The 19,374-nt window shown below is 38.9% G+C and overlaps 2 protein-coding genes across 2 annotated transcripts; both read right to left on the reverse strand.

Moving 5' to 3' along the window:
• Positions 1–505: 505 nt before the first annotated feature.
• Positions 506–7,453, reverse strand: LOC139739171 (DDB1- and CUL4-associated factor 7-like). Its single transcript, XM_071649786.1, has 7 exons — positions 7,246–7,453; positions 5,745–5,846; positions 3,801–3,896; positions 2,679–2,867; positions 1,971–2,180; positions 1,600–1,717; positions 506–678 (listed from the first exon to the last, which is right to left on the reverse strand). The coding sequence occupies exons 1-7, from the start codon at positions 7,399–7,401 to the stop codon at positions 506–508; spliced, it is 1,044 nt and encodes a 347-aa protein (XP_071505887.1). The 5' UTR covers positions 7,402–7,453.
• A 2,838-nt stretch (positions 7,454–10,291) lies between these two features.
• Positions 10,292–16,003, reverse strand: LOC139739162 (uncharacterized). Its single transcript, XM_071649776.1, has 5 exons — positions 15,799–16,003; positions 13,869–14,023; positions 12,379–12,473; positions 11,855–11,931; positions 10,292–10,831 (listed from the first exon to the last, which is right to left on the reverse strand). Exons 1-5 carry the CDS (start codon positions 16,001–16,003, stop codon positions 10,758–10,760), a joined length of 606 nt encoding a protein of 201 aa, XP_071505877.1. The 3' UTR covers positions 10,292–10,757.
• Positions 16,004–19,374: the final 3,371 nt, after the last annotated feature.

Raw genomic sequence — 19,374 nt, forward strand, 5'->3', positions numbered from 1 at the left:
TCCTCTTCCCGATTCATTTTCCATGCCAAATTGTCACAGGCAACTCCATATTCTCATGGTGGATGCACATTTTCGTCCTCATTCGAGCATTTCTGCTCATGTGGGGAATGGATGTAGATCCCAGCCATAGCAACACAGTTCTAATGGGCCGATATCCTCCTCAGCTCGGTGTACTCGCTACTAATTCCTAATCTCTCCATTCTGACTTGTCCTGCCAAGCCCTCACACGTTATTCCACCATCCTATCCATTTCTGCACCTGTTTCTCACCATGACCCTCTCTTCCCTACCATGCCCTTTCCTTGCCAACCCCCCACCCACCTCCATCCCCAGGCCCCCTCAGTGCTCCCTTACTCCTACAGCACTGCTGCAGCCCCACCCACAGCCACATCCAAAGCCCCTCCCACAGCCCCTCCCACAGCCCCTCCCACAGCCCCTCCCACAGCCCCTCCCACAGCCCCTCCCACAGCCCCACCCACTGCCCCACCCGCCCGACATCACCACCCCTATACCCGCAGGATCTCCAGACAGTTGTTGTAGCAGATGGCGATCCAGTCCGGCTGCGTCGACGCCCACTGGATCTGGTTGATCTCCCCCTCTGCCGTGTAGGCCAGGATGGGGTCCTCGATCGCCCGCGGCATTTGCTGGATGTCCCAAATCAACGCTTGGTGGTCATCCGCTGTAGAGATACATCACAGAGAAGACAGAATAGATAAAAATAGATTCTGAGCCAGTGACACAGAGCTTGTTTGGAAAACAGCCTAGTTTTATTAAAGAGCCACATAAATTTTTAAAGAAGCCTTTATGCTAGAAATGCAGCACAGGAAAGGTGTAGAGAAAATTGCAAGCTTTGCTGCGATGCAAATTTTACAACAAAGCTATGGCTATGACACTTTCAATGTACTGTGGCATATCGCAATTCATCAATCAATTTGTGCATGGTTATACGTTTTAAATGCAAGGTTGGTAAGCCGTCAATCGAGTTGGGTGTGCGAACATGGCGCATGAGCGCCCATCCTGCATTCTTATGTGAAGCTGCTGTCACAATCCTTGTTCCCTGTGATTTGTTATGAATTTTGAAATTATTCTTATTATTCCTTGTCCCATTTACTATAACTCTGTACCCAGTATAACCAATTAATAGATGTTCAAATGTAAAAGTCTGAAAATCATCCGGAGTTCTCCTTTTAAGAAAGTACCTAAAATTATCTCCATCTTTTCTCCATGAAATTGACAATCTAAATCACTTCAAAGCCTCACTCAAGACTCACATCTTTCACCAGGCATTCAACTGCTAACTCTCTTGGAGGAGTCTGCGCCTTTGAATGTTTCTACAACAGATATATGGCGATATATATACAAATGCTGTGGACAATCATCACCATCATCTCTATGACTAGTTACGGCATGTATTACAGTATGATTGCACAAGTATAGTGCAAAATAGCAGTGAAGAAATGTGAAGCAGAGTAGGGTAGAGTACAGAAGCATAGAGCACAGGAGATTAAGGCATATAGCATAGTTTTACTTGGCGTAATACAGCAATATGCTTGTGATATAATCAATTTAGAGTGTGAACAAACCCACAGTTCACACATACCTGCAGTACAGATGTGGCATGAAGAGTGCGGGGCCCACGCGATACCATTCACACACGCACGGTGGTTGTTGAGTCTGGCCACAGGTGTGCACGGTACCCTCACATCCAGAATAATAACCTGTGTTAATAACAGAAGCATAAGAGATTTTGATACGGGTGATCATATCATCAAGAGAACCATTTTCAAACAAGTGTAAATGCTACATCTACTTTGAGATGACTGGACTTATGCCACGAGAACTTTATAAATACATAACTTTTGAACGGATTTCATCAAACTTCACTGGTGTATTCTACTAACACTTCTGCATTTACTCAATCTTCACAATTATTCCCTTTGAACTCGAACACTGCTGGTACACTGTATTCACCTCAAAGGAATCCATAGCCATGGTGGCCAGGTAGTTGGGGTCCTGCTTGTTCCACGCCAGCCGCAGGAGGGGATGGTGCTGGGGGTCCTCGTAGATGATTGTTGAGTGCTCCAAGTGCCGCAGGTCGAACATCCGCACCGAGCCGTCGGCACCAACTGACGCAAACATGTCGCGGCCGCCGCCAGCTCGACTGAATGCAATGTCATATACCTACGGTACCGTAGACAAAAGTGTGAAAGATGATGATAATGGTACTCAAGTATACAACAGTACTGCAACTATCAGCGTTCAGCCTCATCATCATCACTACTGTTGCTATGAACTTCTCCTATTACCGAACATGAAGAAATAATAAGTTTTCAGAAAGCCCCCTGCAATATCAGAAGACTTGCCAGATCTGCATTGGACAAGTGCTGAAATAGTTGAAATTTTTGTGTGAAAATTTCCATGCAATTGGAGTGACGGTATGCTACCATGTCAATAAAAGCATGTGTATTCTCATTTTGCTTGTTATATAATAGCATAAATCTTTAATATCAAGGACGGTACAGTGCAGTTTTGTTAAATAACAAACACGACTATAGTGAGTTTATTGTTTCAACAAAATTCTTTTTAAAAAAAAGAAAAATGACACGATGTGTGACAGCACCTATGTCATCTACGATAATTTTTGTTCCCATGGATTATCATTTTTGAAGTCATCGTCACCTCTTTGTCGTGGGCGATCAGTTGCGTCTTCACATGTCCCGTCACCATGTTGACCCTTCCCACGATCTGACCTGTCTCCAAACCCCAGATCGTGCACGTCGTGTCGATGCTGGATGTCCCCAGAAGGTTGGGGTCGACCTCATTCCAGTCGAACGACGTCAGTGGGGCACAGAAATCTGAGTTCTTGTTCTGTGGAGGGAGGGGGCGGACAGCCGAGCCGATACTAAGTTAAAGGGGCATTCCAGACGATTTACATAATTTCACATCATGTAATATTATACTATAAATCAATGGTGCCATGTATAGCGATGTCATGTGAGGTGTGGCTTGAGCAATTGATCGCACTTAAAATGCAATTTGAAACAATTGAATTCATTTGTTTAATATCTCACAACATTCACAATTTATTCAATTAATTGATCAAAACTTCTTAGGAAGCTGTATTCTGTCAATACAGTAAGCTTTAAAGCTACTAGCAGGAATCACATACAATATACTATGGGTATGCCGAGTACAAATATGGTAATTTACTGACAAACTTGTATCCATTCATTGGCAGTGAATATACCATGAAAATCACACTTTATCACATCATCTGAGAAACATTGCACAAGAGCCCAGACAATGCAACCTACTTGTAACCCTATCTCTCTTTTGATGCAAATTTTGATCACATTTAATTCACCGGCACATTGTACAGTGCACTCCTGTTCTAACAAACACATTTATAACGAAATTCCAGTTACAACGATATAGAAATTCAGGCCGCAGCATTATATGCTCTATGTTTTTTATTGTTTATTTGTTTGTTCTTAACAAAATTTCAATATGATAAAAGAAAACTGCTGCCCCAGAGGATTTTGTTTTAACGGGAGTCCACTGTGTACCTCAAAACATAACAGGCGACCTACATTGTTCAGCAAGCATTCCAGTTTGGTGTCAGTCTTGTCCACCCGCCACATCCGCATCCCATGAAAATCACACTTTTATTACATAATCTGAAAAACATTCCACACAAGTCCAGATGATCCAACCTATCTCTCATTTGATGCGAAGCATGATCACATTTACCTGTAAAATTTACTGCTACAATTGTACATCAAAACTTGACGGAGGACTTACGTTGTTCAGCAAGCATTCCAGTCTGGTGTCGGTCTCGCCCACCCGCCACACCCGCAGGTAGTCCCCGCTGGTTGCTAACAGGTCTGGGAACACGCCCTTCTGTAGGAATGGGTGTTCAGCAGGGGAGAACAGGGGGAAGGAAAAGCGTTTAGCAAAGATCTAATACCTCCATTCCTGGAAACTCTGCATAATTTGCTTCCTCCTCTCTAAACCCAATGCTCTTTTAATCTACCAACATAAGCTCGTCATTTCAGATCTAGTGAGGATGCCTGGCATCCAATTTTACACTAAAATGATTAAATAAAAAAATTATACTGACACTTTACTTTGTTAATAAATTCTTTCATCTAGAGGCTAAAAGTTAAGCAAAAAGCTGCCCCCCCCCCACACACACACACATTACCACGCCACTACATGTAACTCATAGAACTTTAGATGACAAAGACTATAATACATGTATACACTTTGTTTCAGTCTTTTCAACCCAATGTTCTTCATCTACATACGGAACAAAATATGTTCTTCACTTCACATCTAGTGAGACTGCTTGGAATCCAACATAGGAGTTGAAAAACAACAATGACAGGAAATCCAGAGCTTTTTGTTCATTTGTTTCTATTTTTTTATTTGTGTTTTGTTTTGTTTTTTACTTTGCAGAGCAGAGTAAAATTTGTACACAAGTGCCATGTGATCTTCCAACAATGGTTATGCAACTAACAAGAGGAAAGACTATCTTACTACAGGTCTGTATTCAAGCCTTATATCACAGAAAGCTCATCACAATAATTACCTAGACCTGATCTATCAATGATGATGACCAACAGATTAGCCACGACGCCAAAGCCAAAAACATGCCATATTTAAAGGACAAGTTCACCTTCATAGACTTGTGGGTTGAGTGAATGCAGCAATATTTACACATCAGTGAGAGTTTGAGGAAAATCCAACAATCCGTTCAAAAGTTATGAATTTTTGAAGTTTCTGCACACGCAAGGCTGGATGAAAAGACTACTATAGCTTGTGATGTCACATGAGTACAACGGTATAAAGAAAGTATAAAGAAAATTCACCTTATTTGCACTTTTCTCACATAACAGAAGAACACTCGACTTCTCTCTTTCACAAGGCAAGGGGAATAATATTATCCTTAACATCTACATCAGTATAAAAAGTCCAAGAAATGTGCACTTTATTCAAAAAGTAAAATTTTGTGAAATTCTCTTTTTATTTTTATTATATCATTGTACGCACGTGACATCACACACTGTAGTAGTCTTCTCATCCAGCAGTAATTGCGCAGATACTTTAAAAATTCATAACTTTTGAACGGATTGTCGGATTTTCCTCAAACTTTCACTGGATGTGTTCTACTAATATTGTTGCATTCACTCAATCCACATGTACATGAAGGTGAACTTGTCCTTTAAACCTTGTTACAAGCTGCCACATATTGCACTTCTTTCCTTCCTTTTTTCTTCTTTAAATTCTCACTTCCTGCTTTGGAAGAGAAAGCTACGACCGTAACATCCTTTTCTCTATCAATTCAATTAAATTCTCTATCAATGTTTCATGTAGCAATGCACAGAAAACTATTTTACGCCTTCAAACATGCAAGCAACATCTCTGCAGGCATTAATCACTTGGGCCAATTATGTGCGTCCCACAAGCAAACTAATAAAAAAGTACTAGAGGTTGTAGTTTATGCACATTCAGTAAAATTACAATTGGCATGTTCAAATGTATACTCCACTGGCTGATTGAAACACATCTTTGCATACGCTGTACATGTATATAATGGCATTAAATATCACTGGCAAAATCTCACTGTGGTACCAGCCTGTACACTCTATAATATTGCACATGGAACTTCCTACAGCAGGAGCAAAAGTGAAGTTCAGGGGAGGTGGAAAAGGTGTTGTAGACTTTAGGTGCCAAGTCACTCACATTGTCGGGAATCCACATGATTTTGGTGGTTGGGTATGGGTGGTCGAACGTGGACTTGGCTTCAAATTCTGATGTTTCTTCATTGAGCGCCACGATCTGGACCTGCAAAAGAGAACAGAGAAAGACACTATGAAATCTCTTAACCAAAATATGGCCACACAGGGGTCTAGATCTAGAATTCTAGATATAGAGTAAAACCCCCAATTTTCGGACACTTAAGCTTTTTAAAAAATATTCGTTCAACTCAAATAATATTCTACAAAATTATATCTATAATAATGTACAAATTGTATGTTAAATATCAACCTACTTTTTCCCAATATTGATTTTGTTGAATACATCATAAAATTTCACAGAATACCTAAATATTTAATATCACATTGTCAATTCCCCCAAATTCAGACAGCCTCTCCAAAATTCAGACATGCGCTCTGCGCGTTCAATGTCAATACGCATACAAGGCCGCTGAAAAATGAGCGTGCGCCATACCTTGTTGGCGCAAGGTTGCATCGGGGACGTTGCGGCGCCCGTTTTGTGTCCGAATTTTGGTGACTTGGCACTTGCATTCGGCCCCTGTACATTTATTCACTGCATCGCGATCATCGGCACGTACAGAGATTTTGTTTTTCTTTTGCGTTTTTGAGGATACCATCACACTCTGAGCTTGCAATAAGTGACAAATCTGACAACAGAACGGCGTAATTTTTACATTTTTACGCAATATTTCAGCGACAATGAGTCTATACACAGGACCTATTAAATTCGCGCGCGCTCTGGAAAAGTTGCGCCGATTCTGTATTTTTTTACGGTAAAATTTGGGATTTTTTTAGATGGATTTTTGGAGGTAACTCACGCACTTTCCTGTGGTGAACGAGTGTGCCAGTATGTGAAACAATGTGATATGCATTAAATGTGACAGAAGAATTTGCTGGCTTGTGATAAGCGATAAGTGTCCGGATTCTGGCCTGGAGGCCGGCTGAAAATTGGGGGGTTTAACAGTACTTTTACTCTCATTGGCGCAAAACCCCACTTTTGGCAGCAGAGGCCACCTATAAGAAAAATTGGTTGGTTGAAATATCAATTATCATTCAAAGTGTCCCTGGTCCTGTACCAATCCTAATTAGACCATGTTCAAAGGTCAAAAAGTTCCTTTTCATTATAGGCTAGGCCTACTCGGCATCACATTCGTTCAACACTCAACACACATCACCCAAAACGTAGACAAACGAACAAACACGAAATGAATGAATTTAAAAACATGAGATCAAAGCTTTCACACTAAGTTACATAAGTAAGGTTCTTCTTGTGATTTTGCAATCCATCGCAGTGGAAACTTTGCTTAGCTCTGCTCAGCTCGCCAGTGGTATTTTCCTGGCGACATTTCATACACACAGCGGCGACATGAACACAATTCACAACGGACTGTGTTAGCTGTCATAGTGCAATGTGTACGCGGCACGTACAGACTGTACACACTGTGACTACGAGACAAAACACTTGCCTTGTTGTTGTATTCCTCGACGAAACTTCCAACGGCCAACCTGAATCGTTTGTCAGGTCTAACGCCCCAATTCATGCTGTATAACGTCCAGGGGGCCTCATACTTGTAGATTTCCTTTCTTTTAGGAGTAATCCCCGCCATCTTGGCAGGTTTCATCAGAAATTCTGTTTTGTTGTCAATTCCCACCGCAGAAAGTGTACGCCATGTATTTCAGGAGCGGGTCAATGAACTTATCTGACGAAAAAAGAAATGATGTTTGAAAACAGCGCCGCCATGCGGCGACTCGTTCATCCTTTTCTTCATAAACAGTGAAACGCCATCCTACGTTCAAGTTATGTCAAACTGAGCAGTAGGGCCTACCAATAATTTCCGAGGAGTTTCAGAGATTCACTTCATTGCACCCATAGAACAATTACAGATTTTCTAATGTTCTGTAGAATCATTACAGATCTGACGATGTCAGCGTCTCAGATATCTCAATACCCAAACCCACACCAATCTTATATTGTTTATATCAAAAATAATTATCTGGAGGGACCTCTGCATCAAATCATTTGAATGTAGTGATATCTAGCTATGATGAAGTTTATGAACAACGCCAATGGCAACTAATGGATAAAAGTATGAATCTTATTGTTTTATTCTTTGGTTAAAAAACGGGATTAAGTATGCGCAAATTACTGCTTTAATTCGTGAAACTTGTGAAATGTTGACAAACAAAACCGGATCCTTAATGTTTCTGCCTATCTGATTCTGGAGACGGCAAGCATGTTTTGGGTCAGGAAAGCAAATGAATTATTGTACTAGTATAAAATTCTGTTGCTCATCTTCCTGAGGGGTAGTCATTGTGGTATGAAACTCTTCAATTTCAATTTCCGTTCGCATAGTGGAGTATGAACAGGAATATCAGCTTCGGTCTGCTTGCTATTCAAAGTTTTGAATCAAATTATGCATTTCTTGATTTTGTTGTTGTTGTTGTTGTTGTTGTTGTTGTTGTTGTTGTTGTTGTTGTTGTTGAGATGCCCTCGGGCAAGTGTTAACGTTTTCAGGATATCGTCTAGGTTATGATGGTGTACAAGTTGAAATTAATTCAAAGCGGTTGGTGTGACTTTCGTAATACAATATATTTCATAGATAAACTGCAAGGAGAATGAAACCCCAACAATTATGGATTAGATGAGTTAAGAAATATCACTGGATGATAATCAGTGAAAGTTTGAGGGAAAATGGGACTATCCAGCACTGCATATACTCTATATTGAGCCCCATGATGTAACAGTAGGTCACGGGGTGGGCCCGCCTTTGCGTAGGTTAAAGGGATCGTATACTTTTGGTTGAGACCTAATTTCAGGTTTCTAACATTTTTTTTGGTGAGAAAATGAGAAACTTATGAAAGAGCATGTAATTCCATGAGGAATTTAATGTTTTTTTGATGAAAATTGGTTTTGAAATGGCTGAGATATCCAAAACAGAGCGATTCTAAAGTGTGGGACTCACATTTTATTACGATCGCTTTGTTTTACTTTGTTTTTGGATGTTTCAGTCATTCCAAACCTGATTTTCATCAAATAAACTTTGAATTCCTCTTAAAATGGTATGCTCGGTACTAATTCATAAGTGTTTTCTTGATATCTCGCAAAAAGTTGGAAGCCCAATTCTCATCTCCACCAATACTGTACCATCCCTTTAAGTGTCGGACTGTATACGACTCGTGGTCTGTATGACTCGAGGTCTGTATGACTGGTGGTCTGTATGACTGGTGGTCTGTATGACTGGTGGTCTGTATGACTGGTGGTCTGTATGACTGGTGGTCTGTATGACTGGTGGTCTGTATGACTGGTGGTCTGTATGGCTGGTGGTCTGTATGACTCGTGGTCTGTATGACTCGTGGTCTGTATGACTCGTGGTCTGTATGACTCGTGGTCTGTATGACTCGTGGTCTGTATGACTCGTGGTCTGTATGACTGGTGGTCTGTATGACTCGTGGTCTGTATGACTCGTGGTCTGTATGACTCGTGGTCTGTATGACTCGTGGTCTGTATGACTCGTGGTCTGTATGACTCGTGGTCTGTATGACTCGTGGTCTGTATGACTCGTGTTTAGTGCACCCATTTATACGACGATGTCATTGATGACCATTATCTCATTTCATTGGATAGTATTGGTGAATAACCATGTGAAACCTATATGTCAGCTGTACAGTATATGTCCCCCAAAAAATTACAATCCATTTTTCGCACTGATAACATCCAATATGATTAAACTGTCTAAATGCGACTTCAGGGTCTTAAAATATAACATCTAAGCTCTATTTTGCAGAAAACCCCATTCAATTTGCTTAAGCGGTCACAGAGAAATGTGGATTATTGTAAAGCATGTCATGAGTCTGATTCTTCCAAGTTTAGCACTTGGATGCTCTTGGAAATGCACATTAATGTGTGAACACAATAGACACAACTTGGAGGGAAGAGATTCCTGACATGCTCTACGAAATTCTTCATTTCTCTTTGACCCCTAAAGCAAATCGAATGGGATTTTTTTTGTAAGATGTGGGCAATGAGTTATATTAATTTCATACCCTGAAATTGTATTTGGATTGATTCACTATTTTTGAAATTATCATTGCAAAAGTTACCGTTGCATTTTTTATTTATTTATTTATTTTGTTTATTTATTTATTTATTCATTCATTTATTTCATTTATTTATTTATTTTTCTTTTTTTTGGGGGGGGGGACACGGTATATGCACCAGTCCTAAATTGACATGGAAGTTTGAAAACTTTTTCCAAAGTCCTGTAACACAGCAATGCTATAGACAAAAGAGTATCTATATACACCACACACATCACATGCACACACGTATCTTTAAAGATAATATTCTTTATTGGAATTTTGTTCGATATTATAACCGTTTCACAATGAAACGAATGCAAAGAAGCAATTATTTCAATAATAATAACAGTGGCTGCTTGTATAGCACTCAGGTCCCCCTTTCGGTGCTCATGAATGGCGCTTTTATTTTACGCAGATTCGTACAAAGGGCATATGTTAAATCAATCTTGATATACAAAATGATTTAGATGTAAGTCTGATGGCAACACAGAATTTACCTTTATAAACACGACCAAAGTCATTAACACCTGCTTAATTGCCTAAAATACACAAACATATCGACACATACACACATGCCTGCGTATATTTTGTGAGTGTGTGTCTGCATAATCATGAATATAGCATACAGTACATGTAACATCGTTTCACTCATCACAATCCAGCCAACTTAGCGAAAGACCAATTATATGATATGCTCACAGCCGATGGTTTTTCTTTCTATGGGGCCTAGTCCTTAAATTTTGATAACTGTTCCAGTGTTTCCATTCAAGTTTTAGCATTGGTATAAACTATAAATATAACGAACGAGTAAAATTTTGAGACACTCTTCAGAAGGTTAACGTGTAAAATGACGAGTAAGCGCATTTCCCGCCCAAATAACGCGACTTTTGTGAGCAGACTACATCCGGAAGCCGGTGAGAACGCCGAGAAGAAGCCCGCCACAGATGGTCAGAATGCTGACTCGCAAGACCCCTGTAGAAGAGACACAATAAATCAAAATGGATTGGAGAGTAAAGGCAAGATGACTGAAAGGTCAAATGGCATAAGATGCCGTTGCCATGGTGAGGAAGGCGGTGAAGTTGATGACGATGACGTCATCAATGATAAGAGTTGTGATAAAAGATATGATAAATGATGTGAATAATCATGATGGCGATCCTTTAAATGACGCAAATTTCTTGTCAGATTTCCTGGAGATCTTAAACATGATAATTCATGACGAGGGCTATAGAACGATGTAAAGTTTGCCAGTAACTGATACTGAAAATAAATAAAAAGAGTAACAAGATTTGGGATTATTTTGTCATTGCAATGGAAGTGTACTATATAGACGTATGCTGTCTTCCCTCTTGTATTCTTTAGAACTCCAGTACGACAGCATTATTTAATTTAATTTCAGTTCAGTTCCTTCCATCATTGTATTAAGTCAGCATCACAACAGACAGAGGAATTATCGTAATAGTACAAATTGCACCAAAAAAAAAACAAAAAACACCCTCATTGGATAGAAAGGTGCAGAGTATATAAGAAATATTAAGTAACATGGTGGCATTAAAATCAAGTCAATTTAGTTTCAATTCGATTCAATTCAATCTATTTCCATAAACATGGAAGTAATACAAACTATACATGACATTTTGCCAATAAATTTGGCAAAAAACAAAAAAAAAATCATGAAATATGGTATACGACATTCTTCCACCTTCTTGTAATCTTTAATTCTTATCTCAGCTCTTACGCGGCTCTATATTCATGTTACAGTGGACTCCCGTTATAACGAAGTCCTGGAACGGGCAGTTTTCCTTTCGTTATATAGAAATTTCGTTATAACCGAACAAATAAAAAAATAAAAAAAAAACAACCATATAGAGTGGATAATGTTGCGGCCTGAATTTTTATTTCGTTGTAACCGGAATTTCGTTATAACCGGATTTGTTGTAACGGGAGTACACTGTAATTATTACTGATGTGACTGCTTCGGGCACACTTTCTTACCTGCTGAAGAGTATGCTGTGACGTCAGAGTCCACATTCATCCAGTAAGTGTTCGCTGGTCCCATGACCACTGTGGCCCTGAAACAGCGATGTATTTATGGTCATAAAATGATACATTTATTTTGCAGCAACAGGAGCAGCAAACCAAGTTAACGTAATAATATGATATCATAAACATGTCTGATGCCAGTAGTGAAGTGATTCGAAAACAAAAAGGCAAAACTGCTCCACGCAGACAAAATGAGCACAGAGTCAATTAAGCAACGGAACGAAAGACTACCGTACTGAAAATATCGTTACGATGTAGATGTGACACATTGATTAATTTGTATTAAGAAGGGTCGAAATATCATCAATAGCTTTAGATCTCCGACGCGAACGCTAAACACGACGTTAGCAGGCAATTAATTTAACGGTATTCTGCGTATGAGTGAAACAGCTGTTTTCATTGTCCAACCCGGGAGGAGGCGTCGTCCTATCGTTCGCGTCACAGATCTAAAGCTCGTTACTCGGTATTATGTAAACCTGAAGAGAACGTCGCCATTGCCAGTTCCAGAGGGAGGGACCCACACTGATTCAACAGCCGTCTTCGGTGCGTTGCTGTTGTGTCCCCATGCGTTCTGCATGTATGATGTATTTTAATTAAAAAAAAAAGAATGATAAAAATAACAACAATAATAATGATGAAAAATGGTAATGAAATATAGTAACAATAATGAAAACACTAGTAATATAATGGTTAACAAGAAGAAAAAATGATACTAGTAGCCTTTGGGGAAAATGTAATAAGATAATTGCAACAATGATGACAAAGTATAGGCCTACATTATGGTAATTATCACAACAGAGTAATTTTTTTGTGCTACTGATAACTATAATATGTCTCTATATTAATGTGTTACTCCTTGGTGGTGGGGGCTCCATTTATACATGATATCTAATATAATATATGATATTCAGAAATACACTTCCAATTAGCACACGGATTTTGCAATCAAATTGTATTGTATATACAGAGAGGGGTCTTTATGCAGGGTTTGGGATGAAACTAAAGTACATGGACATGGAATCAAGGGAGATGGACTACTGTAATAGTAATCGAATTCCCCGGATGTGAATGCGCGGGATTTAGTAGATTAAGCCTATACTGGTACACTAGATCGCCCACATGCAGATCTAAATACTGGGGCATAAATAGGATGTGTGCAGGAGTGTATACTTCGTTCTATATGACCCGTGTATGATTTTTTGTTGGTATTGTTTTATAAGTTGATGCTGCATGTTGCTTTTTATGATTATGTTGTTGCTGTTGTTAACAGTAGGAGACAAGCACTGAATTTTGCATGTTCCACTATACCACATGCAGAGACTCCAACCCCAAGCACCTTCTGATCGGGAGATTCCCCCGCCCGAAACCCTTAGCAAACGGGAGACTCCAAGTTGATGTGTGCGAAATGCGAAATTCCTAGGATTCTAGATGTTCTCTGGTGCTATCTTAGGCTTATTTTTTCAACATACGATAGAAATAAGTAAGAAATCCTTTCCACCGGGAGACACAGAGCCAGGGCGGGAGAAATCAAATCTCAAACGGGAGGACGGGAGATTGTGCAAAAATGGGCTTTCGGCGGGAGATCTCCCGTCGAAAACGGGAGAGTTGGAGTCTCTGCACATGGCAAATGGGTCCTGTAGACGTAAGTATCAAAATTTATGATATCATTCTTCTTTATAAAAGGGGTATAGACAAAAATGATGAATTCAGTGATAGGCCTAAGTATACTTGCTACTGGCTTGCATCCAATAAGATCATGACTGTAATAAAGCTACCACACTGTAAAACCAGAAATGTCCACGTACATTTTAATTTCGAAAATTTTGCGAGAGCACAGATTCGCGAAATTAAATGCACGCTAATAAAGTTCCTGTCTATAGGATCTACACTAGTAATAATGCATTGGATGCCAGTGGCACTTTGCGAAACTTTCATGCTGCGAATGTTTCTTGCTTTATCCACTTACATCGTCTCCCTCAAAACAGTCCAGAGCGGCTGTTCCCGCGGGAATTTCCGTGAAAGTCCCGATGCTGTCGTCGCTGTCCGTTCCCGTCGTCTCTTGAGGGCGGGCTACCAGAAGAAATCCGGCAAACGTCGAGTCTTCGTCAGCCTCAAGTCGGACTGAAACAAACAAACAAACAAACATGCCGATCGAATCTCAAACCAGTTTATGGATGCTATGGATACTGTCACATTCCTTTATATAGCACATGATTTTGCCTTCATATGTTGTTTATTTCCTGTTGTATTTTGTACTTTTTTGTGCTGTAAATTGATATAAGACTCACTGAAAATAGCGAGGTTTTAAAAGTTTTTTTTTTTCTTAAGTAAACGGAATCGACATGAAATAAAACCAAAAAAAAAATCACTCTTCTTATTCTATAATGGAAATACATATAACAACTCAGTTTTCAATAATCGGAATTCAGTTGGTATTCTTTGTTGGTTGTTGCTATGCGAGAGTTACTATTGGTAAAGTTTTGCTGGTTGCCAGGTCATGCAGAGGTAAGCACAAACTCTGAGCGTGTGAGTGTGTGTAACCCATTAGAGTAACTCGACAATTAAATCTGAACGTGTGGGTGTTAGTACAACTCACTAGGGTGACTCGGCAGTTAAAGTTATTCATATCCTTCTGTATAATAGACTCATTTTTAATCCACCACTTCTCTGTACAGCAACATTGTGTATCTATTATATCAATCCATCTGAATAGGGTACTCTCTAAAAAAAAATCGAGTGAAAATGTTCACTCTTAAAGGAGTGAATACAAAAAAGAGTGAATTCAGAGTGAAATTGGAATGAATTTTGAGTGAAAATGTTCATTTTCACTCATTTTGGAGTGACCTCAAGGATCACTCGAAGATTTTGGAGTGATCCCTGAGGTCACTCTAAAACGAGTGAAAATGAACATTTTCACTCAAAATTCACTCCAATTTCACTCTAAATTCATTCTTTTTTGCATTCACTCCTTTAAGAGTGAATACTTTCACTCGATTTTTTTAGAGAGTATTATGCATATGATTATGACAACATGTGTATCTACAATATATAATTATATATTCACTAATATACGTAGAATCTATAAGGAATAAGAATATTAAATGAAAAAGAAGGAGTGTATAACATTATTATCATTCATAGATTACTAGTAACAGCCAAAAGAAGTTAAATTTGTGCGCATAATGAGACAGAATGAGAGATCGGGAGAGGGAGAGAGAGAGAGAATAGATTATTGGTTAGTAATACACTGTAAAAACATCGGTGTTAGATTTAACACCACGGGTGTTAAATCCAACACCGATCAAACTTCAATAGAGGACCACACCCACAGGTGTTAAAAATGCACTGTGATGGTGTTGAAAAGTGTTCACCTGACACTTCGTGGTGTTAATTTGACACTGTATCTGGTGTTATTCTGACACTGTACTGGTGTTAATTCAAAAATGAAACCACATGGTGTTGATTTGATATTTGTTGGTGTTAATATCAATGGTATAACACCCGTCCAGCTTCAATAAGGGACCACACCAGCTGGTGTTACTTTGGTGTAGATTTATTTTAAATTTTTTTCAAAAATCTAGTATTCTAATGTAAAATTCTTGATCGTCTTGTTTAGATTAAAAATCAACAAGAAGTGCAGTTACTAAGAAACTCTTCAAAAAACAGTTTAAAATTTGGAAATGACACCCGGAGGTGTTAATTTAACACCATAAATGAGCACCGAATATTTAACACCAGCTCGGTGTTCACTGTTTAACACCGGACTTTTTGCAGTGTACAGTCATGTTGAATAGATGAAAAAAAAAATATTATAGAGCATATACCACGACTATAGCACTGTGACCCATATTGATTATACGCATATCAATTTGATATCAATGAATAGATGCACTTACCCGTTATAGACGTCGAGTTTTCCACGGGCGCTGCAGTCAGCATGTACGGGGGAGGGCCCGTGGCGTTGTTCGGTCGGAAGTCGTGCAAGGGCTGGAGGCTCGAACACAGGGTGGGGTTGTCGCGCACTGGTGGTCCCGTGCCGAAACTGTCAATGATTCCGACGATGACAGCAAAAGCAAAGACGAAAGCAAACGACCCCTTCATTTCTTTTTTGTCAAGGTCAACCTAATCTAAGCTGTCAAATTGCCGGAGACGTAATAGCAAGTGAAATTCGTGAGAAAGCTATCAGGAACGTACCGATCGATGTATACTCGATACAACTCTCGAGATAGACGCCTTCAGTATGAGCCTAATTGCAGACTGCAGTTTTCTTCAATTCAGTGATGTCATTTAGTTTCGTTTGCCTTCCGTGATTGGCATGATGACAAATAAAAAACTTTTGGTCTGACAGAAAAAAGAGGGTGGGAAAAGAAAATTGCTGCAGAGTACGGTCCAAGTCCTTGTTTGCACAGGTAAGTGCCAGCAATGGAATTCAAACAAGCAGTACCACTGCGGGACAACCAAATTACTCTATAGTATAGCCTACCAAGTAACTATAGCTACGGAAGGTGTCAATAATCTTTTAAGACGAGTTGAGCATAGCAAGAGATGCAACAGCGCGAAACTTGTCACAGTAATATGGGCCTATATAGCTGTGGTAGAGTATGTGATAAGACTCCCGACTTCCATACCCGGAAAGACCCGAGTTCGATTCCCGCCTGGTGCTTTACGTCCTTGGACAATATTAAGATGTTCTTACCCACAATGTCCCTCTCGACCCAGGTGTACAGGTGTATTGGGTATATTAAGGTAATACTAATGACGAGGCCCTCTTGTAGAGAAGTGGGAACGTTGAAGAGGCTACCCTGGATAAGAAAAAATACTACATTATACTACTACTACTACATAGGCCTACTTTATATACTGCTGCTACTGCTACTACCACTTCTATACTACTACTACTACTACTACTACTACTACTACTACTACTACTACCACGTTGCCAAGTTTGTCACTTAATCCTATTGTAGTCTCGAGGTCTGAAAGAACATAGGAGCGGTATCCCATGCAGAGAGACTGAGGGAGAGAGAAGGGGCGGGGTCCCTCCAGGATGGAGTGTAACGAGACCAGTTGCTCAAGTTTAATATTCGTACATCAATCATAGCTGCTGTATAAATCGCGTGTATTTCTTCCCTTTCCAACTCCCGGTTCTTTTATTGGGCTTGGTTCTTGCGAAAGACGCAGCTCCATTTGGAAATTTTACGATTATGTTAGGGCGCCACCATGCGTTGTTCGAAAGCATTTACCAGACCAAACCGATTGTATACACTCCATTTTTTTTAACTCGAGACTATAATTGTCTGTATCTGTTGCGTTTAAAGGGATAGTACAGTATTGGTGGAGATGAGAATTGGGCTTTTAAGTTTTTGCAAGATACCAAGAAAACACTTATGAAATAATACAGAGCATACCATTTTAAGAGGAATTCAAAGTTTATTTGATGAAAATCGGGTTTGGAATGACTGAAACATTCAAAAACAAAGAAAAACAAAGCGATCGTAATAAAGTGTGGGTCCCACACTTTATTAGAATCGTTCTGTTTTGGATATCACAGCCATATTTCAAAACCAATTTTCATCAAATAAATGTTGAATTCCACATGGAGTCACATGCTCTTTCATAATTATCTCATAAGAGGTTTCTCATTGTCTCACCAAAAAATGTTAGAAACCTGAAATTAGGTCTCAACCAAAACTATACGATCCCTTTAATATTGTATTTTGGTTGATTCAAAACGAAGTTTTGTTTGGTGAAGTTTCGTTTTCAACATTTATAATACTGACCTTGGTAATATCAATAATTGTTATAAATTTGTAAGTTATGCCTTATGATAAAGACTTAGTGATGGATACATGGGTTTTAAAAAAAAGTATAATCAATTTTGTGAGGGGCCAACGGCTATTGAAATTGAAAAGTACACATCAGTTTAGGTGAAGAAACTTTTTGAAAGAGATTGGCACACAGAACAAGCAAGAAACAAACAAGCAAACAACAACAACAACAACAACAACAAAACCCAACAGAATCCTCAAAATTCACAATCAATCGTACCGGATCTCTGCAATCTGGCACCACGATAAGAAGGTGATTTGTTGATTTCCAGCTCATCACTATCATAATGATATCTCACTCTGTGTAGTTGCCGGTGAAATTCATACAGAATAAAGTTCTATTTCTATTTATTCATTTATTTATTTTTTTTATTTTTATTTATTTATTTATTTATTTATTTATTTATTTATTTATTTATTTATTCATTCATTCATTCATTTATTTATGTATGTATGCATGCATGTGTGTAAGTATATGTATGTATGTATTTATTCGTTTATTTATTTATTTATCTATATAGCTATCTATCTATTTATCTATTTATGTCTTCTTTAAAAGCAGAGTTGTGCCATTCAAAGCCACAAATGCCTGCTTTACAAGGGAGCCCTACGTTAGGCACACAACTGTAGTATACAAAAGTTACAAAATATGATACGGACATACAAACAATATTCAAGACAGCATAATAATAATCTATACAAATGGAATATAAATCAAAAGATAATGGACATATTTTATCGCAACACGGAGTTAATCTATTGTGCTCCATAATTAATTTCACCACAGTTGAAAAAATCAGACAATAATGATCTGTTTGTTCATAGAAATTTTTAGCAGAAAAAAAAAATGGAGTCGATGCTATCAGTACATCATCATCCCCCCCCCCCCCCTCCCCTTTACACAAATTGCATCTGCTAGGTCGCGCGAAGCAGAATTTATCGTACAAAAATATACTGTCCAACCTGGGTCCCGTTTTATCAAAAGATGAAATCGATTTTAAATTTCCTTACCACACATAGCAGGCTGCCATAGAATTACAGTTGAAATCAACTATATTATAATCAATAATGTTTTAACTCTTCACAAAACAGGGCCCTGTGGTCTAAAGTGACCACTTGCCTAAAACAACCAATCCAACAAGCAGAATAATAGTAAGGCCATTCGTTAGATCTCTTCTGGCCGTTTTGATGAAGTCATCCTGATTAAAAGAGATACTTGTCCAGACATAATTGTCCACGGTAGATTCAGTCAATATAGAAAGACCAGTTGAAGGTTGAAGGAAATCGGACAATCCTCTAACCTCACAATGATCGACGAATGCATTGTAATGTTTTGTTTCGCTTTTTTTTTTCAATGTATCCCAAGAGCTTACCACATTCACTTTCGTCTCGAATATTTAACCCACCATCATACACCAGTCATTTATAAACAATCACATAATTATGTCAGTGTGCAGCTTTTGGGTTAGTCTATTATCTATGCCAGGTATAGAGCGGAATTCATTTTGAACATATTCTGTGATCAACTCTAGAGATTGTTGTTTAAACGGAATTAAGGCAGTTCAGTGTCTTTATAAGGAAGATAATAACTTGAAACTTTAAAGGCAAGAGAAGAGAGGAGGAGAGTAAAAAAAAAAACACACA

This window comes from Diadema antillarum, unplaced genomic scaffold (genome assembly GCF_040938485.1).
Source record: "Diadema antillarum isolate AM-2024a unplaced genomic scaffold, OU_Dant_1.0 seq00000785_RagTag, whole genome shotgun sequence".
Taxonomy (NCBI): Eukaryota; Metazoa; Echinodermata; class Echinoidea; order Diadematoida; family Diadematidae; genus Diadema; species Diadema antillarum.